We start from the raw sequence: 26,904 nt of genomic DNA, 5'->3' as shown, positions 1-26,904 counted from the left end.
TTGGTTTGATAAAGAATATGAATGTTTATAAACCAATATTCAAAATAGCTGCACACATCTGTTTTCACTTGAATAAAAAAATCCCATTGTGACAAATTTTATACCTTAACTTAAAATACATGAATATTAACATTTACTAATATATTTACACATTTTATTTACATCATCAACAAATCTGATGAAAAACAGCAAATGTGATTATTTTAACACAGCAGGTTATGACCAGTCTTTGAAAATTGATCCAGGAATGTACACTGCATTTAGAAAACATACTTTACCTTTTTCTGAACTCCTAGGGCATATCTATTCACATAAAATATCGCAAGGCCTCAGTTAAAAAAAAAAAAAAAGGAGCAGTTGTATTTAATCTTAAGAGACTACAAAACTGCCTTGTTTAAAAATATGAAAATTCTTACGCTATTTTTAAGCATATACTTTTATTTTTCACATCAGAATTACTTAATTGAACATTAAGCATCTAATAAAAAGTTATAAATATTCTATCACATGTGATACTATGTACTTCATGATTTGAAACAGCTACAAACTCATTCTCATAGAATATGAGGTAGGGCCAGTAGTAACCCCATTTTACAAAGGAAGAAAATGAGATATGACTATTTACTAGTGAAAAGGCTGAAGTTAAATTTTATTTCTTAAAAACTACATCTTCTTAGTACCCTCACTAATTTTTACAAGTGACGAGGTCTAGCTGGGTGGCTCACACCTGTAATCCCAGCACTTTGGGAGGCCAAGGTGGGCAGATCACCTGAGGCCAGGAGTTCAAGACCAGCCTGGGCAACATGGCAAACCCTCATCTCTACTAAAAATACAAAAATTAGCTGGGCATGGTGGTGCGCGCCTGCAGTCCCAGCTACTCAGGAGGTTGAGAATTCCTTGAACCCAGGAGGCAGAGGTTGCAGTGAGACAAGATCACCCCACTGCACTCCAGCCTGGGCAACAGGGTGAGACTCCAGCTCCAAAAAAAAACAAAAACAAAAACAAAACCCACAAGTGAAGAGGTCAGTTTCAAGTGGGGGTAAGGAAGTATGTGATTGAGGTATATCTCAGAGAGAGAAAAGGGAAGTACTTTCTATATTGGATACTTAATTTTTTTTTTCAAATGAGGATTACAGTTTACCTGAATGTGTCTGCCTAATCAATGGAAGTTACTGACAGAGGACTGCAAAATCATTCAGCAAGACAATATTTTCTACATTTTAACTTTTCCTGAGGTTCAAACACTGCAATTTCTTACTCACAGATCTTCTCAATGTATGAATTATAATCCTAATGACAAGCCAAGTGCTCTTGAATCCAGTGGGTTTTATTGCTCTATCATGTAATTTGATACATATTTCCCCCCTCTGAGCATTAGGTAAGTTAATGAAGCATTATAAAAATAAATGTAAAACAAAAACTAAATGAGATCTCTCAGGTTCTTCTTTGAACAAAGATGTTTCTGTAAACACTTTTATACCAGTATATTAAAATTCCAAATTATTCAAGTATCTCTTTAAACATATGGCTTCATATATTCATAAAAATTGAAGCAAATATGTGAAATCTTTAAATCTTCATCTGTAATTCCACAGAAATCATTTACAAAAGCTACGTGCCTTTTTAAAAGCTTTCTCAGTACTCTTTCTTGAGAACTAGAATTCCAACTTGCATTACTATTACTTGCATTGAAAATCTTATGAGATTTCTACTTGGGTTTTTAACTCCTAATATTTCCTTAATTCTCCTTTCTCTTTATACTTTTTCCTCTCCCATCTTTGCATCTTTGTCACACTCTGTTACAAGCTCACAGTTAAAATAAACACTAGGGCTACCCACAGACTCATTTTTATAAGAAATTAAAGGCATGGCAGTCTTTCTTCACTTCAAAAGCTAAATACAAAGCCAAATTCCCTTTCCAGTAATGAGTTTCTTACATGTGTTCCCAGTGGGAAAAAAAGCTCAGCTGCTACAATATAAACATACCAGCAAAGTAGATCCAAAGACGTGCCAATCAAATACAAGCAAGCATAATTCTCATCAAGTTCTAAATTATATTCATGTTGAATTGAATTGTTTAAGTGATTTCAAGACATTACTTTACTGTTCCCATTCAGTTTAGAGTTGTTATAATATGCAGAATTCATGTTGAGTATATGCAGCAAACAGCTTCATATTTAGGTTTTAAATTTTGTTTTAAATTCCACTAACACTCATATTTATTATTTCAATTACTGTTCTTTCAATACAGTGACAGAGCTGTACATCAGGATCCATGCTTCCAGTGTCCCTGGATCCATTTTTATAAGATGAATCTTTACAGATTTGAGACCATCCACCTGGTTTCTCCTTTATTTGTTGAAGACCTACAACATAAGGAAAAAAAAAAAAATTAAGGCCAAGAAATCTGGAAAGCAATTTGGCCTTTCTGTTTGAGATATTAAGATAATCTTTGAATGTAAGTTACCACTTACGTGTAATTATTGGATCAATGTCTCTTGTCTGAGTGGCAACATCAGAGGCACAAACTTGCCCTATTTGGATCAGCAAAGACATAATATCCTCATACAATGGAGGAAATGCTCGACAAAAGGAGACCAAACTTGGCAGAGTTGGCATAAAAAAAGCATACCGCTTAGCCTGTGTTAAAACTGTTGGAAAGAAATGAAACAATATTTTAGTTTACAAATATAAAATCAACACAACTTACATAACATACCAATGGGTTCTATGCTCTGTACTGGAAATACGAAGTTCTCTAAACACAGCAGCCCTTATCTTCAGAAAGCTCACAATCTAGTAGTCTCTGTCTTTATCCAAGATACAAATTATGCCCAAGTTTTGCGATAAGTACATTACATGTATTAGTTCATTGAATTCCTACAATCTCATGAGTGACCAAAGTACTATTATGATACTCATTTTATAGATGAGAAAATTCTTTAAAAAGCCTTAGAGAGGTTAAGAAACTTGTCAAAGATCACAAGCTAGTAAGTGGTGGAGCTGAGATTGAACTCATGCAGTGTAAACTCTTAACCACTACAAATAATTATAACAGGACGTAAATACAATGAAAAGAAAAACGACAGGGTATCATGGAAATATTAAAATGAGAAAGAATACTAAATTAACTAAGTCATAACATTAATGGTTGAATTATAATTCATATATTTTAAGGTTATTTTTTAAGGAATTATGATTCATATATTTAAGTTTATTTTAAGACCATTTTATTCTACAAACCAGAAGGTAGTTAAAATGTCAGAATATGTTTTAGAACTTATGGACACATCTAATATATTTATCATTCATTTGTACATATGATGATATTTTTCTGGAACTGAGCATTTGTAATAAATGACCTTGTTTTCTACTGACATAATTACATTCAGAAAGTATTTTTTTTCCATTTATAGTATCTAGAAAGCTTATATTTACAAATCTATATACACTCATTCACAAAATGAAAAATACAATTTGCCTATCTATTCATTCCCACTACACTATAAATCACATTTGTAAACAGAAAAATTTTCAAAAGAAGAATTCAAAAGATAGCATAAGTTAAACTAGGATTAACACATATTGTATCATATTGTCTCTGAGTGACACAAAAAACATATTACATCACTAAATTCAGAAAATACAGGTACTATTAATAATTTATGAGAGATGTTTGTTGATGCTGATTGGCTACATACCTGTTAGCAAAGTTCCCATGACATTGACAGCTAAACGAGCCACACTAAGTGACTTTGGTAATGCATATTGGATACACAAGTGAGAAAGCAACTGGATAGCAAATATCTGCAATACAAAATCCAGATATTGCATGTTTCTCAAGACTATCTTTAGGTATTAAAAACTATAAAATGTTTTGTATAACTAGTAAGACTGGAGAGAGAGAGAGCAATTGTCCCAAAGCTCCAAAATGCTCATTACCTGTTTTTCAAGTTCTGGCTGTGCAATAAGCTCAGGTATGAAATCTAGACAGATGTGCATAGATGGAATACCTGCGACCGTCAGAGGCAAAAGTTCGCATGGATAACCCTATCTCAACAAGAAAGAGGAAAAAAGTCAGAAATAAAATAACTATAAAAGTCAAGTATAGATAAAAATACAAATGAAAGATTTCATTTCCTTTCTGTAAAAGTTGCTCAGAAGGCTACAGTGCCCTATATGTAACCTGGCATTGCACTTTTCTGATTCACTAGAATAGAGATTAAATTATCAAACATTTCATTAGATTAAAAAAAAAACAAAACTAAAAACCTGGATTTTTATCCATATTGCAAAGGCCCATGGATCATTTGTGTTTTCTATGGTTTCTAAATGATCCTTGCTAATATAGTATTCAAAGCCCTCAAGAAAAACAAAATTAAAACACAAAGCATCATTCTTTGGAAATATACCTGAAAGTGAACAAGCTTAGCAATGTTGGGATCTGCAATGTACATTTGATGCAAGAGACAACAGATAAGGCACTGAACTTCTCGAAGGTTACAGAGCAAATTGTCTTCTCCTTCCTCTATTCCCTTATTTGGAGCGCTGGTGGTAATAACACTTTGAACATTTCTTAACAAGCTATCTGGATTGACACCATTTGCTTTCTCCTCTTCAGTAGGTAAGCAAATCTCTAAGAGAATTTGGACAGCTGCACTATCCTAAAAGCAAACAAACATAGTAAATGTAAGAAGTTTCTGAGAAGTTGGCTTAAAAACCAAATCAGATTTTATTTTCACATGAACACAAATGATAAAATAACTAATTTCTTACACACACACACACACACACACACACACACACAGAGGTACTTCTAAGAGCAAAAGTGAGCAATCTGTAGAGCAGTGATTCTCACCTTTTTAGGATTATGAACCCCACAGAAATCTAAAGAAAACAATACACCCTCTCCCCATAAAAATTAACATACATAACCAAACATCATTACATAATGATGTCACATATCTCTAGACAGATCCATGGACTCCAGTTTAAGAATATCTACTAGAAGAGTGTTATGAATTCAGTTATATCCAAAACAGGCCCTAGGCAAAAATGACTTCTACCAGAACATCCTTTCCATCCTCTTAATCTCCCACTTTTCCCAGGATGCTATCCTGATTTCCCTTTTTTTCAACCTGGCTACCAACTATTTGATTGCTCTGAGATTATTGTTAATAACGCCTAAAAATGACTTCCCATAGCTCTTTAACTTGAATACAGACTGTTTAAGGCTCTGGTTTTATAAGGAAAGAGTCTACCTTACCATCCATTCAACGTGCACAACTCATTGCTCAGTCTACAGGCTTGAGCATCATTGTATATAACAGTACTTTGAGGGGTAATGGCAACATACTTGAGGCCTCTATATAAAAAGGAGAGCTGGCCGAGTACAGTGGCTCACACCTGTAATTCCAGCACTTTGGAAGGCCAAGCCAAGTGGATCACGCAGTCAAGAGATCGAGGCCATCCTGGCCACAGTGAAACTCTGCCTCTACTAAAAATACACAAATTAGCTAGGCGTGGTGACATACACCTGTAGTTCCAGCTACTCAGGAGGCTGAGGCAGGAGAATCACTTGAACCCAGAAGGCAGAGGTTACAGTGAGCTGAGACTGGCCACTGCACTCCAGCCTGGTGACAGAGCAACATTACGTCTCAAAAATAAATAAATAATATAGCCAGGTGCAGTGGCTTATACCTGTAATCCAAGCACTTTGGGAGGCCGAGGTGGGCAGATCACGAGGTCAAGAGATCCAGACTATCCTGGCCAACATGATGAAACCCTGTCTCTACTAAAAATATAAAAATTAGCTGGACGTGAGCATGTGCCTGTAAATCCCAGCTACTCAGGAGGCTGAGGCAGGAGAATTGCTTGTACCTGGGAGGTAGAAGTTGCAGTGAGCCAAGATTGTGCCACTGCACTCCAGCCTGGGGACAGAGCAGGAAAAAAAAGTTAGACTCTCATGGTTTCTAATAATGGTGCTTGGGGAAAGGGGTTTTTGGTTATTGTTATTGTTATTGTTTGTTGTTGTTGACTCAGGACCAAAGTGCCTAGGAGTGAATCATGGTTCTGCCATTTACTAAATGTGTAACCATGAGCAAGTCACTTAACTTCTCTGGGTCACATTTTCCTAATCTGTAAAAGATGGAGATAATACTCTATACCTTATAGGTAGGTTATAAAAATTAAATGAGTGATCACGCCTGTAATCCCAGCACTTTGGGAGGCCGAGGCGGGCGGATCATGAGGTCAAGAGATCGAGACCATCCTGGCCATGGTGAAACGCCGTCTCTACTATAAATGCAAAATTTAGCCAGGCGTGGTGGCAGGAGCCTGTGGTCCCAGCTACTCAGGAGGCTGAAGCGGAAGAATCACTTGAACCCAGGCGGAGGTTACAGTGAGCCAAGATTGCGCCACTTCACTCCAGCTTGGAAACGAATTAAGACTCCGTCTCAAAAAAAAAAAAAATTAAATGAGTTAATATATTTAAGGAACTTAGGCTAGTACCTACCATATGGTAAGCATTATACAAATGTTAGCTTTTATGATCTTCAATCCCTTATCTGAATCTAGTAGGAACAGATTTATTTTTTTGTTTTTGAGAGAGTCTCACTCTGTCGCCCAGGCTGCAGTGCAGTGGCACAATCTCTGCTCACTACAACCTCCGCCTCCCTAGTTCAAGCCATTCTCCTGCCTCAGCCTCCCAAGTAGCTGAGACTACAGGCATGTGCACACCTAGCTAATTTTTTGTATTTTTAGTAGAGATGGGGTTTCACCACGTTGGCCAGGCTGGTCTCAAACTTCTGATTTTAGGTGATTTGCACACCTCAGCCTTACAAAGTACTGGGATTACAGGCATGAGCCACCGTTCCCGGCCAAAAAACTTGTTTTTTTTAAAGACGGAGTTTCGCTCTTGTTACCCAGGCTGGAGTGCAATGGTGCGATCTTGGCTCACTGCAACCTCCACCTCCTGGGTTCAGGCAATTCTCCTGCCTCAGCCTCCTGAGTAGCTGGGATTACAGGTACGCGCCACCATGCCCAGCTAATTTTTTGTATTTTTAGTAGAGACGGGGTTTCACCATGTTGACCAGGATGGTCTCAATCTCTTGACCTCATGATCCATCGCCTCAGCCTCCCAAAGTGCTGGGATTACAGGCGTGAGCCACCGCACCCAGCGAAAACTTTTCTAAATATAAAGTTGAAGTGCTTATATTGTCATGGTATTTATCACTGCCTGACATTTTACTATACATGCACTTATATTTCTGTTTATTGTCTGTCTCCATAATTTGACATTTTTTTCCTACCATTTGATCTTAAGAAACAAATAACCAAGAATTTTGTCTTCTTCACCACTATATCCTCAGTTCCTGCAGCAATACTTGGCACATAGTAGGTAGTCCAATAAGTATTTGTTGAATGAGGCCAAGCACCATGGCTCATGCCTAGCAGTTTGGGAGGCTGAGGCAGGCAGATCACCTAAGGTCAGGATTCAAGACCAGCCTGGCCAACATGGCGAAACCCCATCTCTACTAAAAATACAAAAATTACCCAAGAGTGGCAGCATGCACCTATAGTCCCAGCTACTCAGGAGGCTGAGGCAGGAGAATCACTTAAACCTGGGAGGCGGAGGTTGCAGTGAGCCAAGATCACACCACTGCACTGCAGCCTGGGTGACATCGAGACTCATCTCAAAAAAAAAAATTTGTTGACTGAATGAACATATAACTCTAAACTCAGAATAGGTAAACACTTAAATTTTATTAAAATATAAACCTTATTTAAATGGCTGTTTCATTCATATCATGAAGATTATTCCTGATTTCCAAAATACAATATATGTGATATTCAAAACCAAAGGTAATATCATAATAGATTCTATAATAAAAGAAATGCACAATATGTCACAAAGGGCGTAGAGGGCATAATATACCATCTAGTCTACTGATTACATCAGTAGAGAAGCCCTCGCTCTTTCTGACTAAATTTTACTTTAGCAAAATTTACCTGAGCGGCCAGTAATGCATTTTTCAATTCTTCTCTGGTAACTTCCGGAGCATCAGTTTGTCCAACTAAACCGATTGTATTATTCTGGGAAGGCCTATCTTGCTCTGCTGTTTCCTTCAGATGAGCACTAAGGTAGGCTTTCGATGCAAGAAGATATCCATTCAACATGTGTAGAGTAATATCCATCAGTGGGGGACATCTAAACAAGAAAAGCAGAAAAGAAATATATCAGAAAGAATTTAAATTTATAAATTAGCCAGAACATGATCAATCTAGTTAAATTGCTGAGAAAAACCTGAGTAGCATATAGTAGCTTTTCTCACTGAAATATTCATTCTCAAAAGTTTAGTATGTATTTCTTATTCTCTATATTTCAAAATTATATAAATAGTATCATTTGTTTCATCTTATTAGCTAAAGTCAAATATGTATAATATAAACTCTAAAGAAAAGACGACTGGATGCAGGCAAAACAATAGTGCATAAAGAAAAAAACTGTAATATGTGTACAAAGAAGTGATATTCTTTATAAAGAGCTCTTTAAGTCAATAAAAAATATAGGCTAAAATATAAAGAAGAAATTAAATGGCCAATAAATACAGTTAAATGTCCAATCTAACAAGAATATAAATTAAAATGGGAATCTATTTTCACCTATCAAACTGGAAAACATTATATAAAATAGTGCAGTAAAGTATATAATATCAAACACTGCTATGGAATGTAAATCAGTTCAGCCTTTCTACACAGTAGAATGAAAATATGAATTAAAAGTCTTGACAATGAACACAATACTTTTGCCCTGATAATTCCATTTTTCTGTTTCAATGAAATACTCAGCATGGGGAAATGAACATGACCACCACAGCACTATTGATAATAGCAAAAAAATCAGAAACAAAATATCCTAGGGGATTGGGTTAAGCATAGTGTATCTACAAAATGGAATACCATGTAGCCAATTAATATAAGAATATAAACTAGGCAAGGTGGCACAGCTGTAATACTCATACTGTTCTTTTTCTCCAAGTACCACCCTTGACTCTCTAATCCCCATCTTTACACTATTAGATGAACAAATACACAACTAAACCCTATGTCCACTCTTCTTTTTTTTTTTAACGTTAAAGCAGTGGGAGTGGAGAAGGAACAAAGAAATCTGTAACTGGTTGTGATCAATCAGTTATAAATACCACTACACTCCAACCAGCCCTAACTCCATGCTTTAAAACATTACCCACACTCCCTCTCCTCTGCATCTTTCCTGAACTTTTAAGAACATTTATTTACTACAGCATTCATCCACATGACCATATTATTTAACTTACCACTTATCTGTCTTATGTCCCCATGCAGATGATAATTACTTTAAAGGCAAGCCCCTCAACTTACATATATTTGATAGTATTTCTCATAACAAGTGTAACTCAAAGATTAACAATAGGAATAAACTAACTTCTACCTTTTGAAATGAAGCCACTTCAAAGCAATGCTTAAGTTTAGCAATTGGTAAGGATTCAGAACCAAATGTGGAATCAATGAAGCTAACATCACTATTGGGTATGCCAAAAAGGTCACAGTTTTAATGCAGGTAATGATTCACAAGGTACCAGTTTTTTAAAAACCTTTATAATGTAAGAGTCGAAATAGTGTTATTCTTTACTGGTCTAAATTGTGAGAGAGAGGGAAAACCACTACTGATGGTACCAAAACCAAGAGTGACATTTCTCTATTAATCACATATTAAATATTAAAATGAATATACATTTCATGAATAAACATGACTAAAAAAATAAGACAAAAAAAGTACAGGTCATACTGCCTAGTTATCTGCAAGAACACTAAGTTATAAGTTTAAACTGAATTTCATCAATTTGTTTTGACTCTTCAAAGTACAGCTCTATAATAAAAATGAAACTCAAATGACATGTACCTGTGAACTCTCTGGTCACACCTTAGGACAATGAGAGGATCTATCATCAGATCATTCTGAGTATACTTTTGTTGTCTTACAAACTTTATTGAAGGCTGAAGTGCATTAACCGTCATTACCCATAACCTGATGAGAAAATAATCACATGTTCAAAACAGTTATTATATACTTAAAAGCTGTAACCATCCAGTCCTTTCTATCTTAGAAAGTTATATTCAATAAATAATTTAAAAATAGGTATGAATGAACTTTGAAAAAGTGTAAGCTATAGACATCTAACCTATTATAATATCTCTAAAAAAAACAGAGACAAAACAGTGAACACAGAGTGGTCTCAAAAACATTCACAGTTGTAATGGAATAATCATGGCATATAAAATTAAAACCTTAGTTATAACATACTTGCTATATAACTCAGTGTAAATCAATGAGGCTCTCTAACTGTTTCCTCGTATGTAAATTAGAAATGATATAATACCTGTAAATGAAATAAGACTTACCAAAACATTCTGTATCTGGTTCCATAAATATGTCATTATTCTGCATTTATCATCATAAAGTCTCCAAGTGAGAGGCCACTTTGAGATTAAACATCAATAGATGATAAAAGCAGTTACTAAAATGACTGCACATCATAATTACTATGGGATATGCCAAAATGGAAAGTGCTTGATCTTACAGTGAAATCCAGGAATCCACCAGAGAACTTCCCCCTCTTAGATATGAGTGTACAAACAAGGATCATCAGACACTTAAAGAAAGCTTCTACTTTGAAGAAGACTAAAATATACACACAGAAACAAAGGAACTCCAAAAACAAACACACACACACACACACACACACACACACACACACACAGAGAATGTAGGAATAAGGAGAAAAAAATTTAGAATAAAATATTTTATACATAAAATAAGAACAAGAGGCATTTCAAAATATTCAGATAACAAATAGCTCTTTGAAAAATTAAAAACAGGTCTGGGCACAGTGGCTGACACCTGTAATCCCAGCACTTTGGGAGGCTGAGGCAGGAGGGTCACTTGAGCCCAGGAATTCAAGACTAGCCTGGGCAACACAGCAAGACCTCATCTCTATAAAAACTAAAAAAATTAGGCACAGTGGTGTGCAGCTATGGTCCAGCTATTTGGAAGGCTGAGGCAGAAGGTTCATTTGAGCCATGTGTTTGAGGTTACAGTGAACTATGATTGTGCCACTGGAGTCCAGCCTCGGTGACAAAACAAGACCCTGTCTCTAAAAAATAAGAAGAAAAAATAAATTTTTAAAAAATGAACTAGAAATCTACACTTAAGCTAAATATCAATCACATATGAGAATAATTCAATGTCTCAAAAAAGTTTCCCACACTCCCTTTCTCAGGAAGCAAGGTGAGTGTGTGTTCCATTCACTAAAATGAGGATATAAGAAAGAGAAAAATAGGGAATCCAACAAAGAAGAGTAACAATAGCAATTCTAGGATGGCAAATGTGTATGTCCCAGATGGGAACATGAAGATGGAAAGCTATGAAAGGAATGTCTTGAAGAAAAAAAATACAGTGTTTCTTTTGTTTTTCAGACAGGGTCTCACTGTCACCCAGGGTGGAGTGCAGTGGCACAATCACCACTCACTGAAACCTCGACCTCCTGGGCTCAAGCAATCGTCTTGCCTCAGCCCCTCAAGTAGCTGGGAATACAGGCACACACCAGCATGCCCTGCTAATTTTTCTATTTTTTGTAGAGACAGAGTTTCACCATGTTGCCCAGGCTGGTCTTGAACTCCTGACCTCAAGTGATCCATGCCGCTCAGGCTCCCAAAGTGCTAGGATTATAGGCATGAGATAATGCACCCATCCAAGAAAATGTTAATGATACATTTTCTGATGTGTTACAATTAACTGTGAAGTAAATATCCCCTCAATAATGAAGTTTGGGGATGAATTAGTTATTAGTTATTGAAACCAGTTTAAAAAAAAACTGAGCAAATGAAAACAAGGTAACTATTAACTAACCCAGGGTATATGCTGAGTATGGGGGAGGGCACTTGCATAAGAATGAAATTATAATCAAAGTATCACATAACTCAATTATGAAATCACTTCTGTAGTCATAATAATATGCACATTAAATACTGCTTTAACAAAAATTGTAATATACCTGTGTTGGGAGAAGCAGGAAAAGGGGAAAGGTATATTAGAAGTGGGACTCACAGGAGAGGAAGCAAGTAAGAGAGCTAACTAACCTTCACCTTGTAGAGTAGAAAATCAAGATAATTTCTAAATTGGAAAACCAGGAAATCACAGTAATTATAAGAGATACATGGGGAGGATATAAATGCCAAAATAAAAAGATAAAATAGCTGAAAATAGTTGTCTCTGGGGAGCTAAAGTCAAAAATAGAAAAGTGTGAGGCAGACCTTATATACTATTTAACTTCTTAAGCTATGTGCATTTACTGACATAAGTAAAAATTAAATTTCCAAAGTATAAACATTACCAGATCCCACCTAGGCCTACTGAGTCAAAATCTCAGTTAACTCAAGCCCAGTATTGTTTTCTAGACCCGTCCAGGTGTTACTGATGCCATCTATGAACCAGCAGAGACCCAATAACTAAAGAAAAATTTTGCTGCACACCGAAATCACCTGGGGAATCCTTTTGAAAAGTACTGATGCCTAACTCCCACCCACGGTCTGATTGAATTGGTGTGGGTTCCAACCTGGGGATAGCAGTGGTAAAAACTCTCCAGGCGATTTTAATGTGTAGCAAACCTTGGAACAACTGCAAAGATGCAAGATACAACTTACTTATCATGATCTAAATCATAAGCCACAAGTAACTATACATGATAACCCAATTTTCAAGAACTTCCTAAAGTCGGAAATACTGTAATGTTTAGGAAGTTCCTGAAAATTGGGTTATCATGTATAGTTATTCGTGGCCTCTATTTCAATAAAGTTTACTTTTACTTAAAGATACAAGAACTATTTAGTAGTCTTCAGTAAGGAGATATTGTCATATACTTAACAAATACTTCTATGAGTGGTCTTGTGAAAAATTTTTTCAACAATCAAGTTTAGGTTACTGTATATTATTACTGCTATAAAATTACCTATTACATGTAAACACTGAATTTACCTTCTGGGCATCACAGTATTAAGAACCATCCATAGTTTATTGACTGTTTGAAGAATTCTCCGTGGAACCCCTGAATTCAACAGCTGGTTCATATTAGATGTTAACACTTCTGCATATGGTATAAGTTCACTGGCAGAGAGTAGGGTCAAGTGTTCTATAATCTGCATCACTTGTGTGTGATTTACTGGGACAGCTGAAAATGCTAAAAAGAAAATTTAGCAATCATAATCTAAATTCTGTACAGTTCATCAAGCAGGAAGTAATATTGTTCTCAGACTATAGGCCAAACAAATTAAGAAAACAAATTAAGTAACTCAGACTATAGTTACTTGCTATTGTTTCCTATGGAAACCTAGATACAGTTTCAACTAAACTTTTTAAAATAAGGGCCAGCCAGATGCAGTGGCTCACACCTGTAATCCCAGCACTTTGGGAGGCCCAGGTGGGTGGATCACTTGAGGTCAGGAGTTCCAGATCAGCCTGGCCAACATGGTGAAACCCCCCTCTCTACTAAAAATACAAAAATGAGCCAGGCATGCTGGCGGACACCTGTAATCCCAGCTACTCAGGAGGCTTGAACCCAGGAGGCAGAGGTTGCAGTGAGCTGAGATTGTGCCAGCACTCTCCAGCCAGGGTGACAGAGCAAAACTCCATCTGAAAAATAATTTAAAAAATTAAAGAATAAGAGCCCTAAGAAAAACTCATGGACATGTAGTTGTTCTTTCAAGAACAAAAATATCTTTTAAAAAAATCACATTAATGGGATAGGCGTGGTGGCACACACCTGTAATCTCGAAAATTTGGGAGGCTGAGCCAGGAGGATTGCTTGAGTCCAGAAGTTCAAGACTAGTCTGGGCAACATAGCAAACAGCATCTCTACAAAAAGTAAAAAAAATTAGCCGGATGTGGTGGTACACCTGTAATACCAGGTGCTCAAGGGGCTGATACGAAAAGATCCCTTAAGCCCAGGAGATGGAGTCTGCAGTGAGCTTTGTTCCTGCCACTGGACTCCAGCCTTCAGCCTGGGCAACAGAGTGAGATCCTGTCTCAAAAAAAAAAAATCACTTTACTGACCCAAAGACTAATCTCATTTTGTTGGTGATTCAGACTGCTTTTATTTTTTATTTATTTTTTCATTTTAGAGATGGGGTCTTGCTACATTGCCCAGGCTGGTCTTTTTTTTTTTTTTCTCTTGCCCTTACCAATTAAGAGCCCAAAATGGTTTTGAATTCCAGGCCTCAAGTGATCCTCCCACTTTGGCCTTCCAAAGTGCTGGGATTACAGGCGTGAGCCACTGCACCCAGCCCAAGCGAATTTTAAAAACAGGACTGAAAGGAAAATATGCTGAAGTATTGCTTTTGATAGCTAACATTCATTTGAAAGGTTCAAACTTCTTGATACTTTCCTCCAGGTGGCCCCCTTTACAGGATGTAAGCACCCAGAAGATTGCTGTTACTTGGGTCGGGCGCAGTGGCTCACGCCTATAATCCCTGCATTTTGGGAGGCAGAGGCAGGTGGATCACGAGGTCAAGTGATCGAGACCATCCTGGTCAACATGGTGAAACCCGGTCTCTACTAAAAATACAAAAATTAGCTGGGCATGGTGGTGCCTGCCTGTAATCCCAACTACTCTGGAGGCTGAGGCAGGAGAATTGCTTGAACCCAGAAGGCGGAGGTTGTGGTGAGCCGAGATCGCGCCATTGCACTCCAGCCTGGGTAACAAGAGCGAAACTCCGTCTCAAAAAAAAAGAAGATTGCTGTTACTAAAAAATATCTAGAACTATGCTCTCCAATAATCACTAACTAACCACATCCGGCTATTGAGCACCTGCAATAACTAGCCCCAATTGAGGTGTGTTGTTATATGTGTAAAATATACAACAGATTGCAGACTAGGTGCAGGAGTGCAGTGAAGGGTAAAATATCTCATTAAAATCTTAATATTAATTACACGATGAAATAATTGGCAGGCCAGGCATGGTGGCTCATGCTTTTAATTCCAGCACTTTGGGAGCCCAAGGCAGGCAGACTGCTTGAGCCCAGGAGTTCAAGACCAGCCTGGGCAACATAGTGACCTCTTCTCTACGAAAAATACAAAAATTAGCTGGGTACGGTGGCATGTACCTGTAGTCTCAGGTACTGGGGAAGCTGAGGCAAGAGGATTGCTAGAGCCTGGGAGGCAATGAGCCAAGACTGCACCACTGCACTCCAGAAAAGGCAACAGAATGAGACTCTGTCTCAAAAAAAAAAAAAGAGAGAGAGAGAGAAAAAAGAAATAATATTGGCCATATTTGGTCAAATAAAATTATTATTTAAATTGTTGTTGCCTGTTTCTTTTTACTGGAAAGTTTATAGGTGTGGCTCACATTATATTTCTATTTAACAGTGCTGATCTAGCAAGTATACAGTCCTATTCCACTACGCTTACTTCTAACCAGTTTAGAACCTTTCTAAAACCACACCACCTTTTTAGTGATATGATATAGGACCTATGAGAGAAAAGATACAAGCACATCAGAAATAAATGGTTAAAATTCCTGGCCAGGCTCATTTGGTTCATGCCTATAATCCCAGCACTCTGGGAGGCCAAGGCAGGAGGACCACTCAAGCTCACAAGTTCAAGACCAACCTGGGCAACATGATGAAATACTGTCTCTAAAAAAACTAAAAAAATCAGCCAGTCCTGGTGGCTCATGCCTATAGTCCCAGCTACTTGTGGGGCTCAGGTAGGAGAATTGCTTAAGCCCAGGAGGTAGAGGCTGCAGCGAGGTGAGATCATGCCACTGCACTGCAGCCTGGCTGACAGAGTAAGACCCTGTCTCAAAAAAAAAGGAAAGGGAAGGAAGGAAAAAAGGAAAGAAGGAAGGAAATGGTTAAAATTCCTTAAACCCAAAGAGTATTTTATATACTTAAAATATATTCACCAAAACATTGTTATATCCACAGGAAAATTCTGTATGATTGTAAGATTTTAATTAGCCTACCATCTCCTTGTACTACAAAAGGGGTTAAAGGAGTATCAGTAATTTACTGTACCTTCTTGAAGTTGTTTGGGAGAATGATTTTTAGCATTATTAGTCAGGAGCATTCGCCGTAGCAGGGCATCAGTCCCTGTGATTTCTTCTTCACAGATCCAGTCATCCACAATACATAAATGTGGGTAGTTAGTAGCAAGGAGACGTAGTAAAGCTGAATGCAACCCTTGAAAATTTACAGAAAATCAATTGGATTCTTCATGCTCAAACACCAGAAGCTTCCCTACCCCTCTCATTTTTATCAAGCCATCAGCCCACAAGGAAAGAGAATTATACTCTTAAGTCAGTGCTTTTCAAAGAATGATTAGAGCACCACTAGCATCATAAGCTTGGGAAGTTTATTTCATGTGCAGAATGAGTAATACCATCGCAGATGACTAGATCAGAAGCCCTGGAATGGAGCCCTAGGAATGTACACTTCTTGTCCATGCAAACTACAGCTTAAGAACTTCTGTATAGTAGTTTGAGCAAAGGAAACTGTTTAAATGAAGATCCCCAAGTAATATGATAAACAGTGAGCTGGGAACTACTACTTATATAGAAAGCTTTCAACTTTCTTTCACCCCACACAACATATTAGTCTCTTAAAGCTGTTTGAGATGGCAATGGTTCAAGAGTTCAGGGAAGAGGAAAGAAAAGGAAGAAAAAACAATGTCCATTTGTGGGCTGTTATATATGATTTGGAAAAGGTCCTACTCAGAAATACTGATAGGGTTCTGTAGATAACATGCCCTTTCCTCCAACCCTGTTGAGAATCATCACTATAGATGTGTAAAATTAGTTGCCCACTTTGAATACCTAAAAGGTCTCAGGTAGTTTATGTCCATTTTTTGACTTCTCCCTAACGTTCATACGAAGTAAACAATGCTTCCATTCTATTGTAAGGAACAAAACAGGCTGAAAGACATTTATTAATATTAACAACCCCAAAGTCACATAGCAACGTATGTCAGCAAGAGAAGCAGTACTGATGATACCCACAACAGGGGGCATTTTTTCTTGGTTCAAGAAGAGTTAAAGGAGATCAAAAGAAATAAGAAAACTTCCTGTTACCAAATCAAAGGCTTGTTTATAACATTTTACTTATACCACAGTTTGACTATTCACGACTATCATGTATAATGTTAATAATGGTGCGGTGGCTCATGCCTGTAATCCCAGCACTTTGGGAGACTGAGGGGGATGGATCACTTGAGGTCAGGAGTTCCAGACCAGCCTGACCGACATGAAGAAACCCTGTCTCTATTAAAATACAAAAATTAGCCAAGAGTGGTGATGCACACCTGTAATCCCAGCTACCTGGGAGGCTGAGACACAAGAATTGCTCGAACCTGGGACGTGGAGGTTGCAGTGAGCCAAGATCATGCCACTGCACTCCAGTCTGGGCGACAGAGCAAGATGCTGTCTCAAAAAAAAAAATTATGACACCATAAAAATGTTTCCTTAATGAATTAATGAAGTACTATGCTAAGTGCTTTGCACATAAGTACCTAATAAATATTGTTGCTACCACACTGTTATCATCATCATCATCAGAATAGTAAAACTACGAAGCAGTAGTAGGAATCAAAGTACTTGAGATCTAATTATACCCTTATTATGCAAATCAAATGATACTACTGTTTAATCCCAGTAGAGAAAATATGCAATTCCTTTCTCATAGAAACAACTTAAAATTGATGCTTCTGTGTTTGAAAAAATATTGTACGCCAGGCGCAGTGGCTCACACCTGTAATCCCAGCACTTTGGGAGGCCGAGGCAGGTGGATCACAAGGTCGGGAATTCAAGACTGGCCTGGCTAACATGGTGAAATCCTGTCTCTACTAAAAATACAAAAATTAGCTGGGCATGGTGACAGGTGCTACTTGGGAAGCTGAGGCAGGAGAATTGCTTGAACCCGGAGGCGGAGGTTAGAGTGAGCCGAGATCACAACACTACCCTCCAACCTGGGCAACAGAGCAAGATTCTGTCTCAACAAAAAAAGAAAGAAAAAAAAAAGCCATTGTAACAATAAAAAATGGCATTAACATTTGAATTTCTAAATGCATAAAGGAATATATGTACAGTTAAAACTGTACCCAATCAGCACAAAAAAGACTGCTTATGAAAGTATAAACTAATCGACATTTCATACTTTTCAATAAAGCATTATCAATTGCCAAACGTTGTTAAAAATAACATTTTTTTTGGAAATAGATTATACAAAGAGGCCAGGCACAGTAACTCACACTTGTAATACTAACACTTTTGAAAGGCTGAGTGGGGCTCTTCACTTGAGGTCAGGGGTTCAAGACTGGCCTAAACAAAATGATGAAACCTGTCTCTACTTAAAAAAAAAAAAGATTATACAAAGATGTAAGTAAATAAATGCTGCAGACATCTAGTTAACAATGACCAGTGAAGGCTTATGTTTCTCGTTGAAACCAACCATAATAAAGAAATAAAAAGGCACGGTGGCTCACGCCTGTAATCCTACCACTTTGGGAGACCAAGGAGGGTGGATCACTTGAGGTCCAGAGTCTGAGACAGGCCTGGCCAACATGGCAAAATGCCATCTCTACTAAAAATACAAAAATTAGGGCCAGATGCAGTGGCTCATGCCTATAATCCCAGCACTTTGGGAGGCCGAGGCAGGTAGATCACCTGAGGTCAGGAGTTCGACACCAGCCCGGACAATATGGTAAAACCCTGTCTCTACTAAAAATACAAAAATTAGCCGAACGTGGTGACATACTCCTGTAATCCCAGCTACTAGGGAGGTTGAGCAGCTACTAGGGAGGTTGAGGCAGGAGAATCACTTGAACCTGGGAGGTGGAGGTTGCAGTGAGCTGAGATCACGCCACTGCACTCCAGCCTGGGAGACAAAGTGAGACACCTCTCAAAAAATAAATAAATAAATAAATAAATATACAAAAATTAGCTGGGTTTGGTGGCAGGCACCTGTAATCCCAGCTACTCAGGAGGCTGAGACAGGAGAATCACTTGAACCTGGAAGATGGAGGATAAAGCGAGCCGAGATCACACCACTGCACTCCAGCCTGAGTGACAAGAGTGAAACTCCGTTTCAAAACAAAAGAAAGAAAAAGAAAATTCCAACTTAACAGAAAGAAAAACACCCACACTCAAACATTATAAGAGGTATTTAATTAAGAAAAGTCTCTAGAAAATTAGCTGCACATGGTGGCACAGGCCTGTAGTCCCGGCTACCTGGGAGGCAAAGGTAGGAGGATGATTGAGCCCGGGAGTTTGAGGCTACAGTGAGCTATGATCACCCCAGCCTGGGTAACATAGTGAGACCCTTCCCCTAGAGAAGACCAAAAAAAAGAAATATAATTATATATATATAATTGTATATATATATATATATACTATAATTATATATATATAATTATATATATATATAATTTCAAAAAACACGACTATATTTCTATGTAATATGACGTATAGTAAAAATATTACAATATATCCATACTATAAAATATGAAACAATCAGAAACAGTAAGGCAGATCTACCTGTACTGATTCGTAAAAATGTTCAAGATTCCAAAAAAAAAAAACAAGCCTCAGAAGAGGCAGGGGAGGCTGGGTGTGGTGGCTCATGCCTGTAATACCAACACTTTGGGAGGCCAAGGTGGGCAGATCACTTGAGGCCAGGAGTTTGAGACCAACCTGGGCAACATGGTGAAACCCTGTCTCTACTAAAAATACATAAATTAGATGGACATGGTGGCACATGCCTGTAATCCCAGCTATTTGGGAGGCTAAGACACGAGAATCGCTTGAACCCAGGAGGTGAAGGTTACAGTGAGCCAAGATCGTGCCACTGTAAGATCTTGTGCCTGGGTGACAGAGTGAGCCACTGTCTCAAAAACAAAAACAAACAAACAAAAAAAGAGGCAGGGTACAATACTCTTCAGAGTTAAAAAAAATTTTGTTTTTTTCACATAAACCTGCTGTTTCTGTAGCTCTAAATTAGTTGAATACCTGCAATTTCACACAGTTCAAACTATAGGAGAAAAAAAGCCTGAAAATATATACCAAACTGAAAACACCTAGGGATGTGTTTTAGGGAGAAGAGTGGTTTACAATAACTGAAATAATAGATTTACTGAGGGAAGCAAAGAGGAATTTCACTCCTGAATTGTTCAAATTTTTAACATTAAAAACCCATTACACTTTATAACATTATAAATAGTAAGGCTTTTTTTAACAATAAACTTTAGCAATAAAAAGCAAATAAAACATACCTCCCAACTCCTGCTGTAGCCCTTGAGCCTGTCGAATAAGGAATTTAATAGGAATCTGATCCATTAAAGAAGAAGAATATGACTTTGGCTTTCTTTGCATGGCAGCTACCAAAGATAAAAAGTGTAAAATAAATAGAATGTCCAGAAACAACAGAAGTCTTAACCTTCAGTCCAAATGGAAACAAAAACAATGTCAAATTACTTTTAATGCACTTAACCTGCAAATACAGCATATAAAAGATAAAGAATAATTACGAAAACAAGTGGCTACACAGGAAGAACAAGAACATACCTGGGGCAAGATCTGGAAAATGCCCTAAAATTGAAAATTAGTCAGGAGAAAATTCCTAACAGGTGAGAGAAGCCATGTGCAAAAGTGCCCTACATTAAAAGAACCAACAAATGAGTCAAGATTTTTCCCAAATCTAATTGGGAAGATCAAATGTGATCATGAACATATGGCCTAGAGCTTCATGATTCCAATGCATCTTATAAAAAGAAACTGTGGCTGGGCATGGTGGTTCACGCCTGTAATCCTAGCACTTTGGGAGGCTGAGGCAGGCGGATCATTTGAGGTCAGGAGTCTGCGACCAGCCTGGCCAATAAGGTGAAACCCCATCTCTACTAAAAATACCAAAATTAGCCAGGGGTGGTGGTGGGAACCTGTAATCCCAGATACTCAGGAGGCTGAGGCAGGAGAATCAAAACTGTACTTCAGCCTGGGCAAAACAAGTGAGACTCTGCCTCAAAAAAAAAAAGATAAAATTAAGGTTCCTTTTTTTGAAATGGAGTCTCACTCTATCATCCAGGCTAGAGTCCAATGGCATGCTCTCAGCTCACTGCAACCTCCACCTCCCAGGTTCAAGTGATTTTCCTGCCTCAGCCTCCTGAGTAGCTGGAATTATAGGCACCCACCACCACACCAGGCTAATTTTTATATTTTTAGTAGAGATGGCGTTTCGCCACGTTGGCCAGGCTGGCCATGCTGGTCTTGAACTCCTGACCTCAGATGATCTGCCCGCCTCAGCCTCCCAAAGTGCTTGGATTACAGGCATGAGCCATCAGTCAGTTCTATCATATTATATACAATAGTGGTGATTGACTTTTTTTTCCCCGAGTCATTCTATCGCACAGGCTGGAGTGCAGTGGCTCAATCTTGACTCACTGCAACAGTGAGTTGCACCTCCTGGATTCAAGCAATTCTTGTGCCTCAGCCTCCCAAGTAGCTGGAACTACAGGTGCCCACCACAATACCCGGCTAAGGTTTGTATTTTTAGTAGAGATGGGGTTTTGCCATGTTGGCCAGGCTGGTCTCGAACTCCTGACCTCAAGTGATCCACCAGCCTCAGCTTCTCAAAGTGCTGGGATTACAGGAGTGAGCCACCATGCCCGACCTAATTCTTTTTAAATTAAGTTAGGCAGTATGAATTGGACTTCCTTCTCTCATAACTGCTACCTTCAACCAGCCATGTCTACCCTTTTTTATCCTTCTAAGTCCATTTTAATTTCTGTACTTTTGCTGCTATCCTAATTCAGTGCTTACTCACCCTCTGTTTAAATATTTTCTATGGCCCACTTTCCCTGCCTCCAATTTAATATATCCTTCACCCAATGGCCATAGTCCTCTTATTTAAATACATGCTTGGCCACCTTCAGTGAATACTCAGATCGCACAGAGTAAATGTCCTTGCCAGGCAACACTATCTTTCTCTGTCTCATCTCTACCATATTCTATATGCCTGGCACCCGAATCTCACTTCAAAGTACTTTCCTTTACACCATAAGAATATATGAGAATCTCAATCAGGGTGTTTGTAGTTTGAAAAAGGATATACAATGTTTACTCTTTTATAAACAACAAACAGTAAAGCTCAACCATTTTTTTGTTTAAGGACAATCTTTTATGAATTAAGTATGAAAGTGTAAGTGTTAGAATAAAGGTTAAGAATCACTGTCTATGTAGACCACATATATATCATATACTTTTTTTTTTTTTTTTGAGATGGAGTTTTGTTCTTGTTACCCAGGCTGGAGTACAATGGCGCAATGTCAGCTCACGGCAACCTCCATCTCCTGGGTTCAATCAATTCTCCTGCCTCAGCCTCCTGAGTAGATAGGATTACAGGCATGTGCCACCACCTCCTCCCTGCCAGCTAATTTTGCATTTTTAATAGAGACAGGGTTTCACCATGTTGGTCTGGCTGGTCTTGAACTCCTGACGACCTCAGGTGATCCACAGCCTCCCAAAGTGCTGGGATTACAGGTGTGAGCCACTGCACCCAGCCTACTATATTCTTGTTTAGATATAATCTCCTTTTCAATAAATTAGCATAGTTTTTAATACGAATCTTTTATGAATTAAGAAAGCATCAGAAGGCAGTTAAAACAATAGTTACCGGTTCCAGAAATAGTCAAATCCTGGTTCCAATACTTACTACAATATTAATACTAACTTAGGGAAGTTACTTAACTTCCTTGTGCCTCAGTGTTCTCCCTTGTCAAATAAATGTAACTACCACCTATCTTACAGAACTGTTATGAGGGTTTACATGAGTTAACTAAAAGAGTAAACTAAAGCAGGGCACGGTGCTCAGGCCTGTAATCCCAGCACTTTGGGAGGTCGGAGGGGGGCGAGCAGAGGACTTGAGGTCAGGAGTTCTAGACCAGCCTCGCCAACATGATGAAATCCTATCTCTATTAAAAACACAAAATTTAGCCAGCGTGGTGGCAGGCACCTGTAATTCCAGCACTCAAGAGTCAGAGGCAGGAGAATCACTTGAACTCGGGAGGTGGAGGTTGCAGTGAGCTGAGATCACACTCCAGCCTGGGCAACAGTGCAAGACTCTGTCTCAAGAAAAAAAAAAAAAGAGGAAACTGTGTGTGTCAAATTAAAAAGCAGCAAAATTATTTCATGTCTCTAGATAGGAAGACAATACTGCAAAGATGTAAATTCTCTCTAAAATAATCTGTAAATTTAATATAATTCTTCTCAAAATCCCAATATAATTTTCATTTGTGAAATTTAACAAAATTATTATAAAGTTCTCAGAAACAATTAAATATGTAAGAATAGACAACAATTCCAAACAAGAACTGATAAGGTCAAAGGCACAGAATATGTCAAACATAAAAAAGAAAATCTGGGCCAGATGCAGTGGCACACACCTATAATCCCAGCACTTTGGGAGTCCGAGGCGGGTGGATCACCTGAGATCAGAAGTTCAAGACCACCTTGCCAACATGGTGAAACCCAGTCTCTACTAAAAATATAAAAATTAGCCAGGTGTGGTGGCACATGCCTGAGGTGGAGGCAGGATAATCACTTGAACCCAGCAACAGAGGTTGCAGCTGAGATCACACCACTGCACTCCAGCCTGGGCTACACTCTGTCTCAAAAGAAAAAAAAAAGAAAAAAGAAAATCCAGAAACAGATATAGGTTTGTAATAACACTTTGACATACATAAAAGCAGTCCTCTAAAGTCACAGGAAAATGACAGGTATGTGATGTTAATAACCAATTATGAAAAAATAAAATTAAACCTGTAATCCCAGCACTTTGGGAAGCCGAGGCAGGCAGATCACGAGGTCAGGAGTTCGAGACCAGCCTGACCAACATGGGGAAACCCCTTCTCTACTAAAAATACAAAAATTAGCCAGGCATGGTGGCACGTGCCTGTAACCCCAGCTACTCAGGAGGCTGAGGCAGGAGAATCGCTTGAACCTGGGAGATGGAGGTTGCAGTGAGCCAAGATCACGCTCCACTGCACTGCAGCCTGACAAAAGAGCAAGACTCTGTCTCAAAAAAAAAAAAAAAAAAAGAAAAACTTAGTTTCTGGGCAACATAGCCCTGTTTCTAAGGAGAATAAAAATAAAAATAAATCAACCAGGTGTGGTAGCATGTAACTATAGTCCCAGCTACTCAGGAGGCTGGCAGGAGGATCACTTGAGCCAGTAAGTTTGAGGCTGCAGGACGACAGAGTGAGACTCTGTCTCTAAAAATAATAAAAATAATTTTTTAAATTATATAATTTTTCACAGACTTTAACCTAGCAGTTCCACACCTAGGAATCTGTCCTAAAGAAAGAAATAATCATGACTGTGTACAGAGCTAGCTCTAGGAATATTCATTCTTTAACTGTTTATAATGACAAAATTTGGGAATAATGTAAATGTCCAACAATAAGGAATTTGTTACAAGTAATGCAGCCGGGTGCAGTGGCTCATGCCTGTAATCCCAGCACTTTGGGAAGCAGAAGAGAGTGGATCCCTTGAGGTCAGGAGTTTGACACCAGCCTGGCCAACACAACAAAACCCCATCTCTACTAAAAATACAAAAATCCACTGGGTGTGGTGGCGCACACCTGTAATCTCAGCTACTCAGGAGGCTGAGGTGTGAGAATTGCTTGAACCCAGGAGGCACAGGCTGCAGTGAGCTGAGACTGTGCCACTGCACACCAGCCTCGGTGGCAGAGTGAGACATTGTCTCAAAAAAAAATAATAATGGCACATAATTTAATTATGAGAAAATATTATGTAGCTATTTTTTTAATTACCATAACAGGCAAATGTTTAAATGTATTATTCGAGTAAATAAAAATATACATTATCTCTGACCCCCACTGGAAGCAAAAAAAACAAATACATATATACATACATATATATGTATGGGTGTGTGTATATATATGTGAGAGTGTGTGTGTGGGTATGTAGATAGATAGATACAGTAATTTCAACTTTGCAAAAGCTATCACATATGCAATGACTGAAAGGTTTTCTATTGAACTTTTAATGATGATTACCTCTGGGCAGTAGAATTACGGATGGTGTATGCTTAGTTCTTTTCTCATTTCCTACATTTTCTCCAGCAAACACACCTCTCTTTTTTGAGACAGGGTCTCACTGTCACCTAGGCTGGACTGCAATGGCACAATTACAGCTCACTGCAGCCTCAACCTCCTAGGCTCAAGCAATCTTCCCATCTCACCCTCCCAAGTAGCTGGGACCATGACACGTGCCATCACATCCAGCCAAGTTTTGTATTTTTTGTAGAGACAGGATTTCACCATGTTGCCCAGGCTGATCTTCAACTCCTGGGCTCAAGCTATCCTCCTGCCTGGGCCTCCCAAAGTGCTGAGATCACAGGCATGAGACACTGTACCTAACCCAGTAGACATATTTTTTAATAAACATTTTTATTTTTAAAACCAGCTATTTTACATAAAGATATGTAAACAAATAGGTAAGCAATGAAATAAGCTTAAATTATGAAAACCGTTACTCTACAATACAGTCATGTAACCATTAGAACCCTTTTTCGTCAAAACTTGATTTAACTCTGCATTTTACAGCTCAGAAACTTAAAGCTGTAAAGAAGTAACATCTGCCAATACTTGCTTAAAAGCTCCTGCATTTTCAAAGAGACAGATGGAATAACTTTCTTTTCAGAAGAAAATAATTAACCATCAAGAGCAAAGAAAAAATTCAAGTTCAGAATTTAGAGCTAGTGAACATAACAGTTTCCCAAGTACCATAGGATGTGTCTTGTTCTGCTGGTGACCAAGAAGGCAACTTCACACATAACAGAAGGACAGAAGAAAAATTAAAAATTTATAAATGAAGTGAAACTTAAGGGTGAGTTAAATAAGTAACACTTTTAGCTACTAAAAGAGTGAGAATAATCATGTTTAGGATCCTACTGGTTACAGAAACAGAAATAGTTCCTTTTATGTACAGTATTAATTACTACTGTCTTAAACTTCAAAAATATCTAAAAATAAACAGTTTTACCTAGTAATAATAGTTTCAGATGTAATAAAAAGGAAACAATTTTTTTTATTATAAAAACTTGAAATGAGCCAGGTACAGTGGCTCACACCTGTAATCTCACTTTGGGAGGCTGAGGCGGGCAGATCACAAGGTCAAGAGATCAAGACCATCCTGGCTAACACAGTGAAACCCCTTCTCTACTAAAAATACAAAAAATTAGCTGGGCATGGTAGTATGCACCTCAGGAGGCTAAGGCAGGAGAATCGCTTGAACCTCAGAGGCAGAGGTTTCCGTGAGCCAAGATCACACCACTGCACTCCAGCATGGGTGACAGAGCAAGACTCCATCTCAAAAGACAAATAAATAAAAAATTAAAACTTGAAATGTAATGGTAATGTTCATATTTTAATTAGGTATACAGGGATTTACATTATTCTTTTCAATCAATACTTAATATTTAACTAAAACTAATACATACACATTTATTATAAATATTTTTAAACAAATCAAAAATATATACACATACACTATTTTTTAATGGTTATGATATTCTAATTCTGATACTGATACTTGGCTTTATCTGAAATTTCAGAATTCCCTATTTGAGCTTCTGTAGCTACTTAGCAGCTCCTAATAATGTTTACTATAAAACTATGAAATAGTTAGCAAGGTATTGAAACTATAACACAATTTCATAGCCAGGAATAATTTTTTTTTTTTTTGAGATGGAGTTTCGCTTTGCAGCCCAGGCTAGAGTACGGTGGCGCGATCTCAGCTCAC

At 38.1% G+C, this 26,904-nt stretch overlaps 1 protein-coding gene across 10 annotated transcripts in view; it reads right to left on the bottom strand.

Annotated features, from left to right (window-relative positions):
- Positions 1-26,904, bottom strand: part of INTS2 (integrator complex subunit 2) — a 65,829-nt gene continuing 38,925 nt past the window's right edge. For 8 of the 10 annotated variants that reach the window (XM_035300697.3, XM_035300696.3, XM_078373690.1 and 5 more), the window contains 10 exons: positions 20,358-20,462; positions 16,112-16,276; positions 13,076-13,277; positions 9,944-10,069; positions 8,011-8,209; positions 4,413-4,664; positions 3,943-4,050; positions 3,702-3,807; positions 2,475-2,651; positions 1-2,366 (listed from right to left, as the gene is read on the bottom strand). In XM_035300697.3, the coding sequence (XP_035156588.2) occupies positions 2,197-2,366; positions 2,475-2,651; positions 3,702-3,807; positions 3,943-4,050; positions 4,413-4,664; positions 8,011-8,209; positions 9,944-10,069; positions 13,076-13,277; positions 16,112-16,276; positions 20,358-20,462 (1,610 nt within the window). In that variant the 3' untranslated portion in view covers positions 1-2,196. Of the gene's footprint in view, positions 2,367-2,474; positions 2,652-3,701; positions 3,808-3,942; positions 4,051-4,412; positions 4,665-5,700; positions 5,931-8,010; positions 8,210-9,943; positions 10,070-13,075; positions 13,278-16,111; positions 16,277-20,357; positions 20,463-26,904 lie in introns of all 10 variants that reach the window. The other 2 variants (XR_013535716.1, XR_013535715.1) reach the window with 1 other exon arrangement.

The sequence above is a fragment of the Callithrix jacchus genome, chromosome 5, assembly GCF_049354715.1.
Source record: "Callithrix jacchus isolate 240 chromosome 5, calJac240_pri, whole genome shotgun sequence".
NCBI classification, from domain to species: domain Eukaryota; kingdom Metazoa; phylum Chordata; class Mammalia; order Primates; family Cebidae; genus Callithrix; species Callithrix jacchus.
This window is presented reverse-complemented; position numbering and strand designations above follow the sequence as displayed.